This window comes from Coffea arabica, chromosome 1c (assembly GCF_036785885.1).
Source record: "Coffea arabica cultivar ET-39 chromosome 1c, Coffea Arabica ET-39 HiFi, whole genome shotgun sequence".
Classification (NCBI taxonomy): domain Eukaryota; kingdom Viridiplantae; phylum Streptophyta; class Magnoliopsida; order Gentianales; family Rubiaceae; genus Coffea; species Coffea arabica.
In genome coordinates, this window is record NC_092310.1 from 42,899,405 (window position 1) to 42,918,945 (window position 19,541).

Below are 19,541 nucleotides of genomic sequence, written 5' to 3' on the forward strand. Positions count from 1 at the left end.
TTTTCACTACACGTGGAGTTTGAATCCCTAATTTGCAGCCCAAAGAGGGATTTAATCCCTTTTTGGTGGCCATTGAGCCGAAGCACAGTGATTTAAAATTTAAGTTTATATTACAAATGTATTAATTCATACAGCTGAACAGAATTGGAATTAGAGAGGCCCAACCGGTAACTTTTGCCAGCTAGTCACCGGTACACATGATTATATTACTATATATATGGTTCAGCCTCGCTTAATTGGGAAGTAGATCAAGAACACCAGAGACTTCTACTATTGCTTAATAACTAATAACAATCCTAAGAAAAGAGAGGAAAACTTGAGGAAATGGGTTCTGAGACCACTAGCCTTCCTACTATAGATTTCTCCAACCCCGGATTGAAGCCAGGCGCTCCAGAGTGGGATTTAGTGAAAGATCAAGTGCGTAAAGCACTTGAAGAATATGGTTGCTTTGAAGCATTGTTTGATAAAATCCCTCTTGAACTTCAAAAATCACTTTTTGACGCCTTAGAAGAGCTTTTCGACCTCCCTTTGCAGACCAAAGTCAGAAACTCATCGAAGAAGCCTTTCCATGGCTATGTTGGACAGTATCCCATGGTGCCACTGTATGAAAGCATGGGTATTGATGATGCAACCATATCTGAAAAAGTTGAGAGCTTCACTGACCTCTTGTGGCCTGAGGGAAACTCAAATTTTTGGTAATGATATTTTATCCCAATTTTAGTTCATGTTCTTATGATTCATTCTTAGTTTTTTTTTTCATTATTTTAAATTTCTTGTTAAGGAGGGATGGAACTTAAGAAGAGGGGAGGAGACTGGGGGCTTTTAACCTAGGATTTGTAATTCCTTATGAAACATAGGAGTTGATTCCATGTTCTTATGTTTTCAATGTTCTTGCACATTTGATGCTTCGTGATTCTAAAGTCATATAGGAGTCGATAATGCAGAATTTTGGACTAAAATAATCCACATCACAATAAGATGTCCTTATTTTCAATTGAAACATGTAGGACAAAATTGATGAGATACCTTTTTGTTCTTAGTTCTATTGCTTACCTACTTCTAAAAGAGATTACAGAAAAAAAAAAAAAATGTTCTTGGGTTTTCGGGAGAAGGAGAATTAGAGGTAGTTAAAGTCCACATCTTTTCTATGGATCAAACTAGCACAAGTAGAGATTGATATCCCAACTTATCAGTGGAAGAATTGTTTTAAATGTTCTCTCTGACGTTGGAATATGCCACTCGATTTCAGAATATGACAACAGTTGCAAGCCACTTTGGTTTTTGAATATCACAATAGTTGAATCATAGGCGCTGTGATTTTCAAAATCAACACAGAGTAAACGCATGAGATTTTAAGAAATTGAGAGTACATTCATTTTTTATGAGAGTACATTCATTTTTTAGGAGTAAGTTTATCTGACATTAATTAATAAAGTTTGGATTAGATTGAGAAACTGATTTATTTTAGAACACTATATATGATACTAAATTAAGCTTAGTCATTACACGATTCCATTAAACATATAAGACAAAATTTGATGAAGTACCGTTTTGTTCTCAGTTTTTTTGTCCTTAATTACTTTTAAAAGGGATTTTTTTTTTTTTTTTTGTAAATTTGGTTTCTAGAGGGAGTTGAATTCCACCTTTTCTTATGGACTAAACTAACATACTCGAGATTCAAATCCCCAACTAGTGAAGTCCATAGCTCTAACCATTACATGCATGAGGAATTCGTAACAAGTTTTCTCGATGGACTCTTCTTGTATATGCAGCAAGACTGTGCATTCCTACTCGGATCAGCTGTCAGACTTGGATAAGATTGTGAGAAGGATGATATTGGAGAGCCTAGGCGCTGAAAAATATATGGATGAGCACATGGATTCAACAAATTACCTTCTTAGAGTCATGAAGTACAAAGGACCTCAAACAACTGAGCCAAAGCTTGGACTAAATGCTCATACTGATAAGAACATAGTAACCATTTTGTCTCAAAATCAAGTACAAGGATTGGAACTTCTCACAAAAGATGGACATTGGATTGATGTCAAACCTTCTCCAGGATCCTTCATTGTCATGATTGGAGATTCCCTCCTCGTAAGTCTTCCTTTAAATTCTTTTTTCATCTTGATCTAAAGAAGGTAATTCAAAGTTTTTCCCAAATATCGTGTTGGACAAGAAAATATATAGCTTTTCACCACCTGTACAGACACACACACCACCTGATCCATATTTTATTTTTCAGGCATGGACAAATGGCCGATTGCACTCTCCCTATCACCAAGTAATGATGACTGGAAACGAGGCCCGGTACTCAGCTGGTTTATTTTCAATCCCAAAGGCTGGCTACATAATAAAAGCCCCAGAAGAGCTCGTAGATGAAGAGCACCCCTTGCTGTTCAAGCCATTTGATCATGTTGAGTTCCTGTCATTCTACTACACCGAGGCTGGACAAAGAGCTCAATCTGCCCTCAAGACTTACTGTGGCGTCTAAGATTTAGCAACAAAAGGAATTATTTGCCAATTTGTTTAGCTAATCTGGTGTTGAAACTTTCAATTATCATTTCTGGTGTTTCAAGTTTCTATTCCTACGATGACTCCTCATATGTCACTTCGTATTAAAATACCGTGTGATATTTGTTTGATCAAATACCATACTTGTATGAAGTCTTGTGTATGGAATTAGGAAGTGATAGATGTTGTTTATCGTCTTTGGTCAAATAGATTTGGGGCACTGAGATAACCATAGTGATCTCTAGTTTACCACAACTTGGTGAAGCTCCCCTCAGGATTGGATAATGGGATCTTTTTTGGATAAAATATCATAATTTCATTAAAATCTATACTAATGGCATATCAATGAACAAATTTAAGAAGAATGGATGCTACAAATCTAAAAAACAAAGTAGGCCTACAAAGTGACTTGCATTTGCCAATTTAAGCTTTCAAACTGCAAAGTGAATCATCAATACTCATCTCGACCTAAAGATCTAATCAATATCCGAAAGTGTTCTTGTCAAGATCAAAATTTCATTCTCTAAAAATCATCCTTTTACGCTGATTGTTCACCACTAACCTGGCTAATTAGGCCTGTAAAATGGATTGGATCTGGATCACAATTGATAGTTTTTTTTTTTTTGATAAAAACAATAATTTTATTTCTAAGATTGTTGGAAATCATCCAACTGCAAATGATTTACAAAGATTGGAGGAGAATTTCAACGGGATTCAACATACTTGGTTGATTTGACATAGAGGGCCAAATTCATGAGCGACTTTATTTGCATCCCTAGAAGCCCAATTTATATCAATCGAACTACGATGTGAAAAAGCTGTTCTAATATCATCGATCAAAAGCTCGGTAGTAGAAAGGACATGCTCTGTAGAGCACACTTTGAATGGTTCCCAGTCCATCATCTTCAAGAGCAAGTGGGGAGACACAAATTTTTTGCCCTAAAGATAGCTCCCTTAGGCGGCAGCCTCAGCCACTTCCGGAGTAACCGTACCACGAAATTGCTTTGCTAAGCCAGTGAAAAAAATACCACTGTGATCCGGGATAACACAATACCTATACTATAAGCATCTTTAACCTGGGAAATAGCAGCATCAAAATTAACTTTAAAGTGGCCTATTTCTGGGGGTGACCATCAAGCAATTTCATGGTTAGTACTATGATTTGCAGGGCTTGTGTTAGCTTCTTTAAAAGCTACATGGAGACAAGACACTATTAGGTTCATGAGTAAAGGGTTATATCCCACATTGGTCCGAGAAATAGAAAAAAAGTGGTTAATATGTAAGTAAGGGTCCGAGACCTAATGGCTTAAGTTTTTAGAGTAGAGTTGGGTTTTTGACTTATATATTGGACTCTTTGATAGACTCTCTCGAGATGTTTCCCCCTATCAAATTAGTATCAGAGCTTCAGTTATTCTCTTCTTAGTGGTGAACGGAAGTGCTAAGGAGTTTAGTTAGTATTGAACTAGGTGTGCTATGGGCTTGGCAAGGGATCCGGTTGGTGTAAGATGGAGCCAAGGGTTGGTAGAGATCACAAAAAAAAAAAAAATTCATTTGGAATGTTGAAGAAGAGTGAGTCCATATTTGGGAGAAGAGATAACCTTAAATGATAAGGTGGCTTATGTTAAGTATTAAAGTGGGCTCGAAAAAAGGATTATAGATTTGGATTTTAATGTGGGGGTTACTCATGAAATAGGAGATTTGTTAGATTTATAAGTAAAGGGTTATGTCCCTCCTTGGTGCAAGAGATAGAAAAAGAGTGGTTAATATAAGTAAGGGTCCGAGACCTTATAACTTAAGTTTTTTAGTCGGAGTTGGGTTCTTGACTTATATATTGGATTCTTTGGTGGACTCTCTCGAGATGTTTCCCCTTGTCAGGCACAAATGAGACTAATGCCAGAGGATCCTTGCATTTCTGATTGTGCAAATAAGAGTTTCGAGCACTACAAATCATAAAACATAGGAAAACAAAGTACTCACAATCATCGCTGGAGAACTTTCGTATCATTTCCTTTGTCCAAAGACACACATTGTCGTGTCGTGTGACATGCTCGTGTCAGCATTTCTGGATTTTTCGCTCCTAGAAAGATAGCGCCCAAACCTGAGTTGACATTGGGCAGTTAAATAAAGTGTGCAGAAGATCCCTATTAGCTTCAGAACATAGTACACAAATGAGGTCACCTAGCACTCGCCGTAGATTATCACAAGTAGGAGGAGAATAGTGACAAACAGGCCAAAGTAGATGTTTGCACTTACTGGGAGTATTGAGAGACCAAAGTTTCTTCCATACATGATCCTGTTCTCCGCGGTAATTGCCTTGATCAGCCAATTGTGTTGAATAATCTCTGAATTCATGGTAATATGGTAAGCACTTCGTAGAGTGAACTTACCATTCTTTTTGTAATGCCAAACCCATCTATCAGTTGCTCATACTCTGCCTAGAGGAATCAATTTGATGAGCTCTGCTTCTTCAGGCCAGAAGATATCATCATTTAATGAAACATCCCAACATGACAACTCATTATCTATGAGTTCATGAGCATCAAGAGGAGGATGACAGCAAGGTGAATTAACTAGGAATGAATGTGGTCTGGGCAGCCACCTATCAACCCATATGCGAATAGAATTGCTAGACCTGACTCTCAATCTGCAACCAATATTTAGCACCTTACGACCTTCAAGGATACCATGCCAAGTGAGGGATGGACACGAGCCCAAACTAGCCTGCAGGAAATCAACAACTGGGAAATATTTGGCTTTAAGTATCTTGGACAGAAGGGTATTGATAGGTTGCAATTTTACTATTTATTTTATTATTAATTTTCCCTATTACCTGACTTGATATGGATTAATTGCTGAATTCTACTCACTTTTCGTAATTTGCATTTATTTCAGAGAGTAGATCAAAAATACCATAATCACTGCTATTTTGACAGTCATCGGGAAAGAAATAAAATAAAAGGCTTGCAAGGGCATTTTTGGAAAAAAGGGACACAAGCCCTTTTCGGTCATTTGATGGATGTCTTGTTTTCCCTGGGAGCCGCCACACAGTGCAAGGAGGAGACTACGGGATACGGGGCAGGCTGACGACCGCTCCTGAACGGTCTCCTCACAATATAAAACGTGAGGAGACAAATGAGCCAAGTCAGCAAGGCTGAAGCAGGGCAGAAAAACGGCATCGTTCCAAATAAAAAAATGTTGACTTCCAAACGTGAGCAGATGGAGCAAATGGAAGAGAAGTAGATTTTGAAATTCAAGTTGAAATTTTGAATTAGCCGCAGAAAACAAAACTGAGGGAAGAGTCTTGGCGTGCTTCTGAAGGAGCTCTACTCTGACAGTCTGACCGACCGCTCACTGAAGGTAGAAAGCTGAAGTTCGAGTGGAATTCGATCTACTAGCTCTTTCTAGGTGAAGTGGGTGTAGTCTACTCTGATGAAAATAGCAATTGACAGAAAAGTGAGTGGAGAGGCAGGCGACAAGGTAGAGCAAACAGAGATGAAGCCAAAGTTTGGACGGAAAACTGAATAGCAAGAGCAGCTGTGGTCTTCAACTGGGTATAAGAGTATTGTATCTATTTTGAATGCGCGCAAGGCAGGCGGTAAGGTAGAAACAAACAAAGGAAGGACAAAATCTCACGAAGCCAGATTTTGTCCTTCAACTTAATAGCAGAAGCAGCTACGCTCTCCGACTTCGGTGAAACGTGAAGCGTATTAGCAGACCAAGGTAACATGACTGAACCATGTCAGTAACTGTGGCCAATAATTTGTCACCCAAATGCACATCTGTTAAATGAAGGATGAAATTAGAGTCACTGAAGACATAATATGAAGATGATAGAAGAATAGTGAAATTGTACTGTATTTGCATGTGTGTACCGTATCTGTGTGTGTGTGACCATTTAGTTTTTCAGTGATGGACTATAAAGGGATAGTAGTTTTTGGAAGACCTAGGGGTATGTATTCAAGTAAACCATTGAACGGAATTAGGGAAAGATGAGAGAAACAAAGTCACATTTAACAAGTGAATGAATGTACATCTTGTTGTAAATTAGTTACATGTTATAGCCACCGTATTACAATTGATATGAATCATTGTGCATCTAGTAATTGGTCCATGCTCATAGAGTAATATTAGTTTGCCCCTCTCTTGACCGTGTAGTGTGTATAAAATAGAGGTGTAGAGTTGAATGAGGTGAAACTGAGGAAAAGACATAAATGTGAACAATAAATGGGTGAACCTTGTATTGTAAGTAAATTACATGATTTAAAAAATATATTACAATGAATAGAAAGTGATTGTTTAGCCCTCAAAATGTAGAAATAGTAGAAAATGCGGAGTTGGCTTATGCGGTTGTCATCAACGAATGATATAAGGTACAGTGAGCTAAAGAATCTAGAATCAAAATATAATCACTAGCGTGGATGTACATACAATTAAAATAGACTTACATCGTGTGACCAATACGTTACAATCCGTATAAGTTAGTGTACATGGAGTTGTATTTGGACACAGATTGTCTTAGAGTAAAAGTAAGGTGATGTGAATCATTAATCATATTGATAGCGTAATAATAGAATTTGGTATACGAGTAATGTATGATTCATAACACATTATGAATGGTAATATACATTTATGTTGTCGTTTATGTACATACTATTCATGAAGTGTTGCAAATTAGGGTGTTTGATGCATAATTGGCAGGATCAGAAGTAATGGATTGCAGCAAATTGGCAGAAAATGGGACCCCTGAGTTAGGAATGGAGTTCAACAGCGAAGAGGATGCGTACAAGTTTTACAACAAATATGCCTTTAAAATGGGTTTTAGTGTACGTAAAGACAAAGACGGCGTGACCACGTCTAGGAGATATAGTTGCTGCAAGGAAGGTGTGAAGCGCAAGTACGAAGGTGATGTGATGCCAAAGAGGACACGAGCGGCGACGAAAACAGGGTGTGGAGCTAAAATGGTTATCGTGTTGTTTAGAGGAACAATGAAGCACCGTGTGCATGACCTTGTCTTAGAGCATAACCATGAGTTGCACATTGCTCAATGTGCGCACATGATGCCATCACAAAGAAAAGTAAGCGAGGCTCAAGGATTCCAAGCTGAAATAAGCGAGGACGCTGGGTTTTCATTGAAACAGAGCCATGAGCTTATGGGAAAGGAGGCAGGTGGGATGGAAAATGTGGGATATACTCGGGAAGACCTGAAACGATATCTTCGTACTAGACGGGAAATGAGTTTGAAATATGGAGAAATAGGTAGCATGCTGAATTATTTTCAAGAGCAAACACTCGAAAATCCATCGTTTTTTCATACCGTACAGCTGGACTGTGAAGAGCAGATAACGAATATCTTTTGGGCTGATGCAGGAATGTTAATTGACTACAAATTTTTTGGAGACGTAGTCACATTCGACACAACTTACAAAACAAATAAAGAATACCGGCCACTTGGAGTGTTTGTGGGTTTTAACCAACATAGGTAAATTGTGATATTCGGTGCTGCCCTTATGTATGATGAGACTATAGATTCTTTCAAATGGGTGTTTGGTACATTTCTAGAAGCAATGTGCGGAAAGCGTCCAAGTACCATACTAACCGACCAAGATCATGCCATGACAGCCGCTCTTTCAGTTGTTATGCTTGAAACATTTCACGGTCTATGTACATTTCACATAAGGCGTAATTTTATGAAACATCTTGGCAATCACTACAAGGAAAATAGTGATCTTCCATACATGTTTGGTGCATGCATGTATGAGTTTGGAGAAGTGGAACAATTCAATAGAGTGTGGGAGGCGATGGTGAAGAAACACAATCTTGAAAATAATGAATGGCTCTCCGCGTTGTATAGAATTCATGCTAAATGGGCAAGGTGCATGATGAAAGAAAGATGGACAGTGGGAATGCGAAGCACCCATCTTAGCGAAAGCCCAAATGCAACAATTAAAAATCATTTGAAACTGGATCATGACCTTGTGCAGTTGTTTAGACATTTCAATCGGGTGGTTGATGAAAAGAGACATAATGAACTGATCGCAGAATATGAAATGAGGCAAAAGCTCCCCATGGTCGGGTTAAAGCAAACACCTATGCTTGTGCATGCATCAGAGACGTATTCACCAACCGTATTTGTTGCATTCCAAAATGAATATGGCGAGTCAACAACTATAGTTATATTGAGACAACAAGATGCAGCGATGATTGTGGAGTTTGCGGTCATGAGGTATGATGGAGGATCTAAAAGAATAGTGGTATTCAATCGGAATGATCTAAGTGTACGTTGTAGTTGCAAAAAATACGAGAATGAAGGCATTTTATGTGGGCACGCGTTGAAGGTGTTTGATACTATGGGCATAAAAATAATTCCTCCTGAATACATTAAGAGGCGATGGACAAAAAGAGCTCGGGCTGGAGACTGTTTTGATTGGCGAAGACGGGAAATTGTGGCTGATCCTAAAATAATGATTTCAACTCGTTATCGGGAGCTCGCTCCAGCCATGATTAAGGTTGCAACTCGAGCAGCAATGTCGGAGGACACCAGCAAAGTAGCAATCACTGTCATATCCGATTTGGCTAAGAGAGTTGAGCTCCTCCTCTCAGAAAGCGAAGAGCAACCTTTGCAAAATAAAAAAAATCTGAATATGGAGGAACGGGATAAAATTGAAATTGTGAATGAAATGGGGGAGGCAGTAGTCGTAAGAGGCATTAAAAAACGAGGTGGTGGGAAGAAAAGTAGAGTGATACAAAGTTGGGTCGATAAATTTGACAGAGTAAAAAAAAATCTAGATTATCAAGAACTACACAGACTACGGTATGGATCAAATTTTGGTACTCGGGGAACATTTATGCTAAAACTAAGTTATCGTTATACTATTAACTAAAGTTTAGGTATCATTCATTATGAAATAATATTATTGCCGTGTCAATACTGTAGGTCTCAGATTCGGAGCCGACATCGGTTTCATTTGAGGAATACATGTTTATGGGATGTCGTTCATCTACTGACTCTGTTTCGGTTAGTATAAAATGGACATGACTGTTGCTTTTATTTGGATGTTTCTAATAGCATAAATAGTTACATTGATGTTACATTGTGTGATAATGTTGTTACTGCTGTCATCCCTCCTGATATACCTATTTTGTTTGTCTTATACAATGATTTGGTCCATACGAAACTCGTAGATGCATTCAATGAGCCAGACAGTGAATGGCCCTCCAAACGCTATTGCTCCCGATATCGATGAAAGTGAAACGGTATGTATATATTTAGTAGTTAAAATAAAGACCTTTTTATTCGTGTAGTAGAGTTACCTTTTTTTTTTATAGTATTGTAATGGTGGGCACCTGAAAGCTGTTAAATCATGCAAATTATGTAGTTAACGTATGCTCACTTTAATAACATATTATTTTTTATTATTCGAAGGTTCATCGTTTGGCTAATCAGGGGCCTCCTACAAGTGTCCTTACAGAATTGATGCATCTCAAATTTTCTATTTTTTCCAAACATAACTTCGTCAGAGATGTCTTAATGGTCTGATATATCATTTTTGTTATAATGTCTAGTCCAATTTAACTTTATAAGTGAGCAATATAGGCATTGGTAATGATTTGTTGACAGTCGATTACTTATACTATGTAATGTAGGAGGAGCGTGCGGCAATTTTAACACACTGTGATGTTAATACATATCATGTATTTGCACCTTCACCCCAGGTGATAAACTTTTATCGTTACAGCACATATTTATGTACTGTTATTAATTGGAGACTTGGACATCGTATATCATTAATCGTATGTTTCATTAGTAATATTTGCTGATTTACCATCGTTACGCATTTCAAGGAAGAAATAACACCCAGGGATTGTAACTTCGCGTTGACGTCGCCTCCCTCGAGAATAAGGTTGATGAATGATGTGTAACTATATTTTTTGAACGAGACATTAAGTGGTTGTCCCAACTTGGGAATACTGCATATGTACGTTACAAGCAGTTAATAAGGTGTTACAACTTATTGACGAGGTTGTACAGGCACCATTGATATTTCACTATTTTCAAAATTAGACAAGTGGATTACAATTGTAATCGCATCTAGTGGTAGTAATCATCAATAGTTTGTATTGGATTATATAAAATTGTTAGAAAATTATAAAGTTGGTAGAAAATTGAAGTAACAATTTTACAATAGAATTAAGCGTGTTTTTTGTGATCAGATATTTTTCACTAAATCGACCATAACAGTTGAATGGTTGTCGTGATATGTATACCATTCTACTACATTCAATTGCATACCTTAATAACATATTTATTGGCATAGATCACACCGCCAAAGGTACGATGTATAATATTGTCGCGCCCCATTTTTTGATGAAATAAATAAATTGTTTTTGTGATTTTATTGGTTTGGAAAAAGATGAATCGTGATTTAAAAGAAAAATGGGTCTAAATGGGACTTTTTGAAAATGCGACGATTTGACCCAAGAAAAATAGTTCAAAAAGGGTTTTTTTATATGAAAAATGGAGTCGCCACTTGGTATAGAGTTAGGGTGTACCAAGTCACCCAAAAAAAGTGAATTTTTAAGGAAAAAAGTAAGAAAAACCCTTTTGAACGACTCCTAGTCCACGCAAACAAAGATAAAGGTTCGGGAGTCACATTTGACGAAGGGGAAGGCAAGGATAAAATCCAAGGCACCCCTTCGACCTAGCCAAGGCTAGTTGCGTTGATTTAATCAAAGATTTTCTTGTTTTAACCAAAGAATTTATTACATTTGGATGCACTACATGAATGCAAACCCTAGACCTAGGGGTATTGGGGGAAATTTCCCTTCAAAGGTTGAATGGTGCCAATCACATTAATTGTGAAGCCCAATAACGATCCTTTTGAAGAGGCCACGAATAATGCGAGTGGGATGCAAATGAATGGAATGCATGTATGCAATGTGAGGACATGAGTTTGAAAAAGTAATAAAAGACAATAAATATGTAAATGAAAATGTGCACGTGAGTGGGCAAGGTAAGGTACGTGAAATGATAATGTGAAGTGCATGTGTGCAAGTGACGATTAAAGGTGTTCGTGTGCAAGTGAAGAAACATAAAGGTGCACGTGTGCAAAATGGGAGGAAAAGTGAAAATGTAATGATAGAGTGGATGCATGAACCTAGGGAATTCATGCATAATGGGTACGGGGAGACCTAAATCGTGACTCAATTTGCCCTTTTATAGAGGGGATACAAGCGTGCTAAGGCTTAGAAAAAGCCACACTCGTCTATATCACATATTTAAGGGGACTCTTCAGGCAAATGTACCTATACCTAGCATGAAATGCAAAAAATCCTAAAATGGAGGGAAAAGGGGTTCGAGGATCATGCCAAATGATAAAACTAAGGAAAATGCGTGATATGTGGTGAACAAGCAAATGATGTACTAACGAGGGGAAATCCCTAAGGGTCTAGCGTTGGACTAGCCCATTCTATGAATTCCGACTAGCGTTGGACTAGCGGAAACGTATATTCATCCATCACATTCATTCATAGCCATGGAAAGCGGATAGACATGCCAAACACTTATAAACACATAGCACATAACATTTAGCATACTCGACTAGATGCAAGGCCCTAATAAAGCAAATTAACACGTAGCACGTAAGTATGCAAGACAAATAAGACAATTAAAGCCCTAACTATTACATTTGCTAGCTAGGCACACGTCTTCGATAGGTCTTCCTTGAATGCTCCTCCAAGCCCTATCTATTACAAGCCAAGAGGTGTACACATACCCCATAAGGAATAACTTAAATAAAAGCAAAAGCAAATGAAATAAAAGAATTAAGGAAAAACTAGTAAAGCAAGTAGACATGCAATTCTCACGTAGCACGTTGGATCACCTAGAAGAAACAAAAAAAGATAAAAGAAATTATACCTCCCCTTCGATGGTAATCAAATGAAGTAAAAATGGCTTCAAAACAAGAAAAAGGTCAAGGTACCACTTTATTTAAGAAAACTAAAAGGAATGTGCAAAACAAGGCTCACTTGAGCATAAAGCCTCTAAAGTCATGGCTTAAGTGCAATTGAAACAAAGCACGGTAGTTAGTTGAGGCAAACAAGCAATGAAGTTGCACAAATTAAAACTACTAAGGACTAAACTGATGAAATTATTCAATTGATTGGGTCATAGTGCAACCAAAGGAAACTTGAGGGGGTTAAGAGGCAATTTTGAAGAAATTATTTCATGCATGCAAAATATCATTCACGACTAAAATTTCTGCAATTCCTTTTCTTTCTACAGCTTCTGAGACGCGTGAGTTGCTGCAATTGGACATTAAATGAACCATCACATATTCCTCAAATAAAGACTAAGCAAACTCTCATACATTTCTCTACTTTGCAAACATGAAATTTGTCAATTTAAACCCCAAAATCAAACAACAATAATGCCAAATCTGAACCAACTCAAACAATTTCATACAGAACGTATGAGACATTTCTGTCATCACTATGAAACCAGTTTGCTGCACTTCCATTTCTAAAACTCGTGTTTCAGACCCCAAAAACACAAGCTTTGTTTCGAAATTCCAAACATAATCACAACTTGAAACCAGACAACAAATGTTTAACCTCAACATTCAAACCAACAAACAATCTGGAGAGAAACTGATGCAAAATTCTGGAATGCACATGCGATCATTTGAAGAAAAACAAAACTGCCGACACTTCCTCTATTGACTTCAGCCTTCCCCTCAATCACATTCAGGCCATTCCCTTATTCAATTTAAAATTATTCAGGCAAGCAAACCAAACAGAAATGGGATGGAATCATGATCTAAGCAAACACCATAACTGAAATTTCGAAAAAAAAAGAGAGACAAGACTCAAGAGATAAGTCAAAAAGAATTTCCATTCGGCAATCTAAAATCATTTTTCAGCAACGTTGTGCAGCTATGTTTAAGGGTCATTTCAAATAGGAACCAGCTGCAAACTTATCTTTAAGAAGTCACATACAAGGGAGAGGGAGAAAGGAAACCATAATTCCCTTGTTAAATTCTGGTAAAAGAGAAATTTCTATTGCTAAAATCGTAACTCATTTTGTGCGATGCTATTGCTGTAGAAACTCTAACCAGAATTGTCATTTCATCGACACCCAACTAGCACAATCAGTTTTAAACATATTCTCAAAGCATGATTTGCTCAGCCTTAGCAGATTCAACAAGAAACATCTAAAAAAAAAGAAACAACCAAAAAAACCAACATGACAAAAAGGAAAGGAAAGGCCACGCGAAATCTGGAACAAGTTTTCTTGCCATTTTCCTTGTTGCGACTGTGCGGCTCATTGGCAATCCAGACACACAATTTTAAACAACGAACCAAAGAATGAAACATGCTCTATCTCACTGCCCACATACATACATATCCCCATCAAATGACTAACACAATCGACACTCCAAAACAAACAAAACAGGTATACTTCCTACGGTGAAACCTTCACTTCACTAGACCCGAACCCACATCACTCTCAAGTTATCAATTCTCGCATACCCCAAACACAAAAAAACTGTCAATTTCCTCATAACCCAAGCACAAATTCCAGGAGAAACCGGACAAACAACTCAATGAAAAAACAAACTAAGGATGATGCAATTCTGAAATATACAACTTACTGAGCTTACTTGAAAGATGTTAGGTAGAAAGGATTACCTTTAATGCCTTATAGTGTCTAGTGAGCAAAGAAAAATTGAAGAGGTTGCACCAAGATGTCAACTTTGAAGATGCAGGTTTCAGGTGAACAGATTCCCAAAGTTTCGTATGAAGACAGAAACGAAACCTTTTCCTCCTTCAAGCACTGGTCAGATTTCTCTCTTAGCCTCTTCTGGTTTTCTTCTCCAGCCGCTACTTCATCAAAGGATCCTCTCAATCACTCGACTGTCAAACTATCCTCCCTGGTTTCTGTTTTCCCTTTTTCTGTTCTTTTCTCCCTGGTTCCTCACTCAGTCTTTTCCGCTGTATTTTCCTCCGTGCTTTCTTTTCTTGCTGTTTCTTTTTCGTTCCCCCTCTCCGTAACTCTCTCGTATCTCTTTTCTCTCTTGGTTGCGGCTGTCATTCTTTTTCTTTTATATCCCAGTTTCTAACCCTAAAACCCCAGCAATCCTTCATTTATTTGCAGTCGAAACCCCCAGGCCCTTCTTGTGCAAGTTGCCAAAATGCAGCTTGCCGCGACTAGAATGTCTCTTTTTTTTTTCAATTTTCCTCTTTTTTTTTTTTTTTTTACTTAAATGAAATTGACAAAATATAAATAATAACAATAATAGAAACAATCAATAAAAAACAAAATGCTTGTAACCTGAATTAATATTTTTTGGGAATTTTCCTTTTCTTTGAAAATAATTAAAATGTATCAAAAAGTAAATAATACCTATTATACTAAAAGCTCTTTCTTCAATTTTCAAAATTTTTCACTTTTTTTTCTTTCAAAATAAGCCATATGCATTAAACCATTTTTTCCTTTTTCTCATTTTTTCTCTTTTTCTTTTTGGCATTTTCTCCTTTTTTCATTTCTTTCAATTTTTCACTTTTAAATGAAGAAACTAATCTAAAACATATATTTTTCTTTTTTTTTTTTTTTAGAAATTCTATGCTAAAACAACTAAACTAAAAGAAAACAAAACTACATGTGACAAATAAAAATAGAACAAATAAAAACAAATAGTAAGTAAATAATAAAACACCAAAAATTTGGTGTCTACAGTTTGCCCCTCTTTGTCTGAGTTTTGGAAAAACTTGAGACAAAGAAGTAGACACCAAATACTTACCTGCGTTATTCGGCTGCGAATTACTCAAATGATGGGGACTGACCCTGACAGGAAATTTTAAAATCGGGACTGACCCGAGACAGAAATTTAAACGGGACTGGACCGAACATGAATTTAAACGGGACTGACCCGAACAGAATTTAAACGGGACTGACCCGAGCAGAATTTTTAAATGGGACTGACCCGAACAGAATTTTTAAACGGGACTGACCCGAACAGGATTTAAACGGGACTGACCCGAACAAGAATTTAAACGGGACTGACCCGAACATAAATTTAAAGGGGACTGACCCGAACAGAATTTAAACGGGACTGACCCTGACAGGAAATTTTAAAATCGGGACTGACCCGAACAGGATTTAAACGGGACTGACCCGAACAGAATTTTTAATCAGATGAATTGAAGTGAGATGGAGTCTTAGTGGGGTTGACCCATGTTTTTTGGCGATGCAAATGAAAGAAGTGAAATGAAGTGTTAATGGGACTGAGCCACGTTCCAGTGGCTGTGAAACTGAAATGTTCACTGGCGGGACTGACCCACGTTCCAGTGTCTATGAAAATAACATGCTTTGACAATCGGACAGTGGGATAAAACCCGAGCCTGCCTAGGTCAGAGGGATAAAACCCATACCCAACGAAAATAAAAGCGGTCAGTGGGATAAAACCCGAGCCTGCCGAGGTCGGAGGGATAAAATCCATACCCAACGAAAATAAAAGCGGTCAGTGGGATAAAACCCGAGCCTGCCGAGGTCGGAGGGATAAAACCCGTGCCCAACGAAAATAAAAGCGGTCAGTGGGATAAAACCCGAGGCTGCCGAGGTCGGAGGGATAAAACCCGTGCCCTACGAAAATAAAAGCGGTCAGTGGGATAAAACCCGAGCCTGCCGAGGTCGGAGGGATAAAACCCGTGCCCTAACGAAAATAAAAGCGGTCAGTGGGATAAAATCCGAGCCTGCCGAGGTCGGAGGGATAAAACCCGTGCCCTAACGAAAATAAAAGCGGTCAGTGGGATAGAACCCGAGCCTGCCGAGGTCGGAGGGATAAAACCCGTGCCCTAACGAAAATAAAAGCGGTCAGTGGGATAAAACCCGAGCCTGCCGAGGTCGGAGGGATAAAACCCGTGCCCAACGAAAATAAAAGCGGTCAGTGGGATAAAACCCGAGCCTGCCGAGGTCGGAGGGATAAAACCCGTGCCCTAACGAAAATAAAAGCGGTCAGTGGGATAAAACCCGAGCCTGCCGAGGTCGGAGGGATAAAACCCGTGCCCAACGAAAATAAAAGCGGTCAGTGGGATAAAACCCGAGCCTGCCGAGGTCGGAGGGATAAAAACAAACCCATGCCCAACGAAAATAAAAGCGGTCAGTGGGATAAAACCCGAGCCTGCCGTGATGAAACTTGATTCGATTTTTGATTTTTGATTTTTGATTTTTTTGATTTTTTGATTTTTGATTTTTTTGATTTTTTTGATTTTTTGATTTTTGATTTTTTTGATTTTTTGATTTTTGATTTTTTTGATTTTTTGATTTTTGATTTTTTTGATTTTTTTTGATTTTTTTGATTTTTTATTTATTTATTATTTTTTATTTTGAAAAACTTCCCAAAAATAATTTGCCCCAGTATGATGAATTGATCAGTGGGATTATACCCGAGCTTGCCTTGGTTGCACTGGCGGCACAAATTTCAGACTCAATGGGATGTTGGCGGCACAAATTCCAGGCCCAACGTGATTTTGTGAAGTTGGCGGCACAAATTCCAGGCCCAACGTGTTTTTTTTTTTTTTTTTTTTATTTTTTTTGGAGTGTTGGCGGCACGAAGTCCAGGCCCAACTTGATTCTTGGAAGGTTGGCGGCACGAAATCCAGGCCCAACGTGATTTTTGAAATATTCAGTGGGGTAAGATCCAATCCTATCTCCAATTGGTCAAGAAATTAAGTGTGATTGTCAAGAAACAAGAAATTTGATTTTCCAAGAAACAAGAATTTGAACTTGATTTTTTGATTTTTTGAATTTTGAATTTTCTGATTTTTCGAAAAAAATTTTTTCAAAATAAATTGCCCTCAGTGTAGGGTCCCTTTTCCCTTCTCTCTTTTCTTTCTTCGGCGTCTGCTTTCCACATCACCAGATGCTCCTTCGTCGATTTCAACTATGAATACCTGCACAGGGGGCTTACAAAAATATGACATGCACTTGAATTTCATGAAAAGAAACAGCGTGTTTGATTTGAAAAATGCATTATTTGATTCTTGGACGAAATCCTCAAATGAACTATATAAAAATTTTGCCCCAGTGTGGGCTTATTCTGTGAAATCCCATGAATAAAAATTTGTCCCAATGTGGGCCCATTTAATGGAAAAAGCTTGTTCGGATGACTTTCCATTTATTTGAACACTGTAAGAACTATGTTTCCTACAAGAAAATTTCATGATGAATTTCTTGAAATAAAACCAAATCACAGAGGATTTCTTCCTCACTTTTAGCATCTGTGTTTTGGGTAATGGGTCACCATTTCCAGTTGGCTCATCTTCAGGACTAATCGAGTGGCTTTATTTCCGATTTTTGAGGTGGCCAAGGAAAATGAGAGGTCAAGATTTGTCTGGTTCTTGTGCCCACAAATTGTACTCCATTCAACATCACATCTTAGTGAAAGCAAAGAGTTTGTTACCCTTATTTTCAAGAAAACTTAGTCAACATACAAGATTTAAGCTTGCAACAAATGGGTAGAAATGATAGCTAAACATGTGGAAACGGGTTATACCCTTATGATCACAAATGATTTGATGAATTTCTTATGAGCATGATCCTCACTTTGGATTGTCATAAAAGAATAAGTCAACGATGGACTTTATTAGCTTGTAATGTGGCTTGAAACGATAGTTAAAGAAATAATTTTCAAGGGCATTGCACCAAAGATCGCATTCTTCTCAAAATCGCCCCTATTCTGAACTTAAAGATCTCAGACTTTGTTTGCATTTTTCTCATCACTCACCAGGGACTTCAGCGTCGAATTTTCTACATTTTCTTGCATTTACTTTTCTTGTTTTGCTTTTTGCCTCTTTTCCTTTCCCTCAACTTGGTAGGTTTTTACCTGGTGAGTAGCGTCAACCCCATATCCAAGCAATTCAGAAATACAGCTAAAATTTTCCGACATCAGAAATTTTCTTGTCAGGGCCGTTGTAAAGAACAGAAGTCAGGACTTTCGGCTTTTGTAATGGGGTCTGGTGGGGTGTTTAGAAAAGTTAAGGCTTGAAGGCAGATTTCAAGAGTAGTTTAAGTAATCTGAGATCGCATTGTTGTGCCAACCCTATTTTAGGGTTAAATCAAAATTTTGCCCCAGTTTATGCTCAATTGAGGCTTTTTCTCTTTCATTTTCTTTCTTCTTTTGATTTTTCAGCTTTTTGCCATTTTTGAACTTTCACAAAATTTGCCCCAGTTTATTTTTGAACTGAGGTTCTCTTTTCTCTTTTGTCTTTTGATTTTGTGGCTTTTCACTTTTCACTTCTTGAAATTTTTCTTTTCAACTCAAACTTGCCCCAGTGAGGGGTTTGCGATTCTCAGGGGTTGCCAAACGAAATAACTCATTTTGAAGGCTCAAAAAAGGATAACTAGGGATAGAATGCTTGATTGGAAAAGAAGAGGGCCTGACCTTTGTTCCGTTCCTTACAATAACTCTGAAAGGAAACTTTCGTTAATGCAAAATTTCTGGCATGTATATGAATTAATTGAATGAGGGAGACGCTTGTTCATCCATATTTGTGAAACATAGGCGATCCACACGGACAAAACTCTTCCTTTTCTTTTTTTTTTTTTTTTCAAAATTGGAACCCAAGTGGAATCAAATTTTCTCAATTTGCGGTTCCCTTTCCCCTTTTCTTTTTCTTTTTTTCAAAATTCCCCAATCTCCTTCCCCAATGTGGGGTGCGATCATAGGTGCTTCGAAAAGAACCACCAATTTTAGCTCAAATGAGGATGCAAGGGGTAAAACAGTGTTTGGGTTGGAGAAACGATGGCCAAAGCATCATTCTTACGCTTCATGACAACCAAAGTAACGAAATGGTCATTGAAAATTCATTCCCCTTTTCGATATTTGAAAATTTTCCAACATAGGGTAGTGATCATTAGGGCTCTTATTTGAAGCGAAATTATTCTTTCAAAGGCTCAAATGGGAGAGCAAATGATAAAATGTGTATAGGTAGAGAAAAAACTGCTCGAAGTATCATTCCAAATTTTCAAA

General features: G+C 37.8%; 2 protein-coding genes across 2 annotated transcripts; both read left to right on the plus strand.

Annotated features, from left to right (window-relative positions):
• The first annotated feature begins 232 nt into the window (after positions 1–232).
• On the plus strand, positions 233–2,703 carry LOC113714058 (probable 2-oxoglutarate-dependent dioxygenase AOP1). The gene is made up of 3 exons (XM_027238089.2): positions 233–695; positions 1,773–2,094; positions 2,243–2,703. The coding sequence occupies exons 1-3, from the start codon at positions 325–327 to the stop codon at positions 2,489–2,491; spliced, it is 942 nt and encodes a 313-aa protein (XP_027093890.1). The 5' UTR covers positions 233–324; the 3' UTR covers positions 2,492–2,703.
• Positions 2,704–7,220: 4,517 nt separating this feature from the next.
• Positions 7,221–10,048, plus strand: LOC113739817 (protein FAR1-RELATED SEQUENCE 5-like). Its single transcript, XM_027267164.2, has 5 exons — positions 7,221–7,767; positions 8,071–9,206; positions 9,446–9,526; positions 9,694–9,765; positions 9,935–10,048. Exons 1-5 carry the CDS (start codon positions 7,221–7,223, stop codon positions 10,046–10,048), a joined length of 1,950 nt encoding a protein of 649 aa, XP_027122965.2.
• The last annotated feature ends 9,493 nt before the right edge of the window (positions 10,049–19,541 follow it).